The sequence below is a fragment of the Papaver somniferum genome, unplaced genomic scaffold (genome assembly GCF_003573695.1).
Source record: "Papaver somniferum cultivar HN1 unplaced genomic scaffold, ASM357369v1 unplaced-scaffold_18, whole genome shotgun sequence".
NCBI classification, from domain to species: domain Eukaryota; kingdom Viridiplantae; phylum Streptophyta; class Magnoliopsida; order Ranunculales; family Papaveraceae; genus Papaver; species Papaver somniferum.
The window spans coordinates 5673424-5679523 of record NW_020627707.1 but is presented as its reverse complement, the minus strand read 5'-3'; the positions used below and the strand labels follow the sequence as shown (position 1 = coordinate 5679523).

The 6100-nt window shown below is 37.0% G+C and overlaps 1 protein-coding gene across 1 annotated transcript; it reads left to right on the top strand.

Moving 5' to 3' along the window:
- The first annotated feature begins 1240 nt into the window (after window positions 1-1240).
- Window positions 1241-4225, top strand: LOC113337970 (disease resistance protein RFL1-like). The gene is made up of 2 exons (XM_026583501.1): window positions 1241-2411; window positions 2612-4225. The coding sequence occupies exons 1-2, from the start codon at window positions 1241-1243 to the stop codon at window positions 4165-4167; spliced, it is 2727 nt and encodes a 908-aa protein (XP_026439286.1). The 3' UTR covers window positions 4168-4225.
- The last annotated feature ends 1875 nt before the right edge of the window (window positions 4226-6100 follow it).

Below are 6100 nucleotides of genomic sequence, written 5' to 3'. Positions count from 1 at the left end.
CGACTGAAAATTTGCTTTGCCAATTATAATGAGATAGGTATGCAACTAATTAATCATTAACCATGTTCATATTAATTTAATCAACTTATTAGTTGCCTAGATGGACCACTAACCTACAAGCGACAAACAATATGATAGTATATACTCCCTCCGATCTTTTTTAATAGGCTTGGTTTTTTTTAGAAAAAATTAAGAAAATTAAGAGAACTAATCATTGAAAGTGGTCCTCATGACACTGTCAATAAAAAAAGTGAAGTGAAATGGTCCACATGACACTTGTCATCAAAAGAAGTTACAAGAAAAATGGTCACAGAAAACTAAAATAACATTTGACTTTCCCAATTAGAAAACCAGTCTATTTTTTTGAAATATTTATTTTAGGAAACCAGCCTACTAAAAAGGAACATAGGGAGTAATATTTAACTAATTTTTCCTAAGAATTCATGAGCACTAAATTAAAATACGAGTCATCTCTCACATCTAAATTATAATTTGATTGCCAAAACAAATGAACCGCCACAGGCCAAGTTGGAAATATTGTCCAGAGTTTAGAATTGAAATACTAGCTAGCTTTGATCACCCACGCCACTTCCATCGCTAGGAAAACAAATTTAATCACAACCACATGGTGACGGAATCAGGATTTAGCTGGGTCGGGAAAATCTTCTCTTTTATGTGCACAGATGAACAAGAAAAATTGATGAAGTGCCTGACCTGCAGCACGTAAGTGAACTTTCTTAGCAATAATACGTACCCCTCATACACAGTGCAACAGTTTTGGTATTAGTTGCTGCTCTTAGTACAACACTGCTTAGTACAATGCATGCCTGGACTATGAATGGCTAAAGACTTGAGCGAGAGTCGTATGCCATGAAATGGGATATCAACAATACGATGTCAACTCCAGAATATATAATTCATAGAGACGTGTGCAGGACAATAATGGCTTTTAGTAGAGGAAGAATATAATTTATCGAGTTCCATGAAGCATATAAGAATATGATTTAATAGAAGCACCAGCTGTATCTTTTATTCTTAGCAGTTGACTTTTTGTTCATGTAACAGCCGACGTCAGTACAGTGGTAATTTCATTGGTCGATGATATTAGTGACTCGAAGAGTTCAAAACTAGTTGGCACCAATTTCGTGTCCACCAAAAAATAACTTATCTAAACTTTCTCCTGTTTATTTCTTCACATAATTTTCCTTCTTCATCACAAACCTTTTTTGTGTAATCAGCAATGAATATTGTTAGTCCTTTTGTTACTCCAGTTATCGACATAATCTCTCGTCTATGGAGTTGTTCAGCTGCCCAGAGTAATTATCTATGTGATTTAAAACAAAATTTAAATGCTTTAGAGAGTTCCTTCATGAAACTGAAAGATCGAAGAGATGATGTAAAGGCAAGGGTTCATATCGCAGAGTCAAACCCAACAGACCCAGCACGACGTACCCATGAGGTTCGTGGTTGGCTACAAAGAGTGGAAACCTTGGAACAACAAATTGAAAACATATTACAAGAAGGTATCAAAAATGGAGGAAAATATTTTTGTTGTTGGGGTCGAAAAAACTGTTGTAGTGGTTATAAACTGGGCAAGGTAGTGGTTGAAAAGCTTAATGATGCGGACAAGCTCTGGAATGAAGGTGTCTTCCAAGTGCTGGTTACTATATCTCAACCCGATGTTGTTCGTGAGATATCCGTCTATCAAGCTCTTGGAATGGACCAAATGATCGACGAAGTATGGAGTTTGTTGGTTGATGAGCAAAGTACTGTAAGAATTATAGGCTTATATGGAATGGGTGGAGTTGGAAAGACAACTCTTTTGAAGAAACTAAACAACGAATTTCTCAAAAGAAACCATCATTTTGATTTAGTCATTTGGGTTGTGGTGTCTAAGGATCTGAATATCAAAACTGTTCAAAAACAGATTAGCAAGTCACTCGGGTTGACATGGGGAGACGAAACGAATATAGATGACCGAGCCAAAGATATAAACCAAGTGCTGAAAAACAAAAAGTTCGCATTATTCTTGGATGACATTTGGGATCGAGTTGATTTACAAAAAGTTGGGATTCCATATGTCAAAATTACAAATCAAGAACTAACCAAGAAGTCTAGAGTTGTATTCACTACCAGATCCGAGTTTGTGTGCGGGCTTATGCAAGCGGATGAAATTGTCAAAGTTAATTGTTTGGATTGGGATAAATCGTGGCGCCTTTTTCAACAAAACGTCGGACAAAGAGTGCTAAGTAGTCATAATGTAACTGAGCTTGCTGAAAAAGTTGCGAAAGAATGTCTTGGTCTTCCTCTAGCACTGATCGCTATTGGTCAAACCATGGCCTGTAAAAAGACAGTCCAAGAATGGCAGCACGCGGTCACGGTTCTACAAAAATCAGCATCTGAGTTTCAAGGTATTTCTAGCCAAGTGTTTCCTGTTACAATGAATTAGGCTTTAAACTTTTTCACTCTCTAGTTCGCATAATTTTGGTGTTTGTTGCTAGTTTCGGAATTATTGCATGCACATTACTTAGTTACTGATTTTCGGTGGCAAATATAATTAAAAGCGTATTCAATGCAATCTAGTTCGTGTATTAACTTTTTCTGTTTCCAGGCATGGTTGATGAAGTGTTGGCCATATTGAAGTTCAGCTTTGATAGCTTGCAAAATGAAAAACTGAAGTCTTGTTTATTATATTGCTCGTTATACCCAGATGACTATTCAATTCGTAGAGTTGAACTAATTAGACTTTGGATTGGAGAAGGATTCTTAGATGAAGTTGATGATATAGATGAGGCTTATAACGAAGGTCACGACGTGATTGAAAGTCTCAAAAGCGCATGTTTGTTAGAAAGTGGTAATGACAGAAATGGAAATGAGGTAAAAATGCATGATGTGGTTCGTGATTTGGCACTTTGGATATCCTCAGATCTTGGTAGAAAAAAAGGTAACTATTTAACAATTCAAGCACAAAACAAACTGAAGCTTCATGAATGGGAGAAGGCAGTTAAGATCTCTGTAGTAAACAATAGATCAATTAAAGAACTTAATGGAGCACCAAATTGCTTGAATCTCTCAACATTGCGGCTTCACGGAAGTAAGGTGGAAACGATATCTGACGACTTCTTCCAATCTATGCCCATGCTTAAAGTTTTAGATATGTCTGATTTGCTTATAGAAAAGCTCCCAATAAGTATTTTCACACTTACGGAATTACATTATCTTGACTTATCATGTGACAATATAGGATTTGGTGCAACTAAACTAAGTCCAGGGACTTTAGTTCGTCTTACAAAATTAAGGATGTTGGATTTATTTGGTTCGGATTTAAGCAATTGGGAAATAGAAGGAGGACCAAGTCTGAGCGAGTTGGAATGCTTAAAAGACTTAAATTATCTCGGAATCAGCTTAGAGACGGTTCTTGCTCTTCAAAGATTAGTAAGTAGTCACAAATTGCAGTTGTGCACTAAACTGTTAAAGGTTTACAAATGTCAAGGCATCGAAACGCTCGTTTTATCACCGTCGTTTTTCCCAACATCACCAGCATCATCATTGGTTAGTCTGGCAAACATGGTAAGTCTAAAAACACTTCATCTCCAATGGTGTAGGGAGTTAGAAGAGTTGCGAATCGTGAGTTGGGTAAGTATGGAAGATAAGCTTACTTTGTTCGCGACATTGGAGAAATTTAAAATTTGGCAGATGCCAAAGTTAAAGATTGTGTGGGATGTGCCTCAACGGTCGACATTCAGCTTTATGAACCTTAAAGATGTAAGTATTTGGCATTGTCCTAAACTGAAGAATTTAACATGGCTGATATATGCTCAGAATCTTGAGACACTTGATTTGCAACAACTGAACGGATTGGAAGACGTAATTTCTGATGGGTTTGAAGCCGAAGAGAATTTATTGAATACGTTTCCGAGACTGAATAGTTTGTTTTTGGGCAGCATGTCAAAACTAAAGAGAATATGTAACAAGAGTGTTAAATTTCTTTCTTTGGAGCATTTTCAAGTGAGGTACTGTCCAAGATTGAAGAAGCTACCTTTTGATGCCAATAGCGTGATCATAAAGACTTTAATGATTCAAGCATCCAAGGAATGGTGGGAAAGCCTAGAGTGGGAAGATGAAACCACCAAATATAATCTTGCTCGTCATAACCGTTTTTATTAGTTTGCAAATTTACATTAGCTTCTACTGGCATGGAGGAGGGCTTCCATTATGTACGTATAACAATAAGCTGTAGAAAAAGATTGATTTTATGTTTTAATTGTAGCTTTGCTCTGGGATGTGAAGTTGAAGTTGTATTATTATTAGATTTAACTTTTCTCTCTCAAAGTCTACTTCCTTTGTTTGTAGCTGGCCAACTTGCATGAAAATCACTTGGAAAATTATTGTTTCATTTTTTCCTCATAGTTGCCTGCTATTACATAGTAGTTTCGAGCTCACCACATTACCTCATTCTCCAATGAATTGTTTCTTCTAAATATATGCTAGTTGCCCTCTAAGTCAAACGAGGCATTACCGACAGCACGTAGTTTCGCCGTTGCACTCTCGGAAATTAAGCTCAAGGAAATAATTTTTTATTCAATGTGTTCATGTCTATGTTTATTGGCTTCAGCAGACTCTAAACATATCCATTGATTGCTAAGAGTAAGTAAGAAGGAAAGTAGTAACAAGTGTGCATCAAATTGATCAAAGCTAGTAGTACCTTACCATAATATAATGGCTAAGCTGTTTGGTGCTTCTCCCATTTGCATCGTTTCTTTTGTTTTGCTGTTGATTGCCGTATCCGTTTCTTCTGGTACGTTTATATGCTTCTTCTTCCCTTTATATGCATTTGATTTTTTATTTTATTTTTAAGTTGGATGAGATTTATGCTAGGGAACCTCTTGTATATCTGGTCCTGGTCGATTTTGATAACTTTAACTGGGACGATCTAAGGTTTCTCAACCTATGGGTTTTCTAAAGTTCAAGTCTCACATGAGAGATTACTGTGACATTATGAGCAACGGAAGCGTTCCCTTGGGAAACCACAATGGTTGTCCAAGTAAGAGGCCAGATCTAAATGATCCAATTTATTACAAAAACCAGATATTGATTATCCGCCACCCCATTGCTTTCTTTTGCCAGTGTCTTTATGGAAGTTTCCTTAGTGCATTACTTAGATCGGAAAAGTGTTGTTCTTAACACATGTTGGTTTCATTTACCGGCATTTTGGCACGGATTGGGAGTTTCTCCATGCCATAAGGCTTCCCATACTATTTAGAGACCATCTATGCTCTCTTGATTGTGGGTTTAGCACCTTGGTTTCACCTCTTGGTTTCCAAAAAGTTGCTTACTCGCACTTATTTGGAGTCGGAATGATAAAATCTAATTGAATCATTCTTTAACTCTCCCTTGATTAATGTACTGCAGAAACTACGTATACAGAAGGTCAAGTTTGCAAAATTCAGGGAGGAGGTTGTGGAGTAACAAAAAAAGGAACAGCCTTTAATTGCTCATACAGTGGGAGATTTTGCCTCGAGAATTGTGGGCTGAGTAAATATACGGAATTGTATCCCTCCTGCAACTTTATTGAGGGAGGCACATTTGAACGCTATTGTTGTTGCAGTAACAAAATGAAATCTTCCCTCACTTGAGAAGTGGCCGGGCTGAGGAGTATATGAATGATGTGATTTTACTCCCATATGTGACTAGCTATTGTTCAAATACTTCCTACTGCTAATCAGATTGTGCGTTTGTTGCTAGCACTATTTCAGAGTAGTAATCCACAAATCATAAATGTAAGTCGAGTCTGGTATTGCTGAGTTTTCTCTAAAAGCGTTTTTTTTGTTGTACTGTGATGTGCTTTGTTGTGTTGTGCTGTAAAAATAAAATAGTTGGACGTTTGGTAAATTATAATATGAAAAGTGTTGTTGAACCAACCTCGATAATTAAGTAGAGAGTTCGAGGCACTTAGGAAGTGGTGTCTGTCTTATAGGGATGGCAATATACTTCCGAAATCCGACATCCATTTCCGAAAATTCGACTTCCTATAGGATTTAATCCAATATATCGGATTTCGGGTATCAGAACCGGATATCTTATCGGATATTCCCTCTTA

Bases quoted from the DNA above. Each gene is read 5' to 3' on its own strand.
- LOC113337970 (XM_026583501.1), top strand. From the start codon at position 1,241: ATGAATATTGTTAGTCCTTTTGTTACTCCAGTTATCGACATAATCTCT. The intron at 2,412-2,611 runs GTATTTCTAGCC...TTCTGTTTCCAG, and splicing joins ATCAGCATCTGAGTTTCAAG to GCATGGTTGATGAAGTGTTG.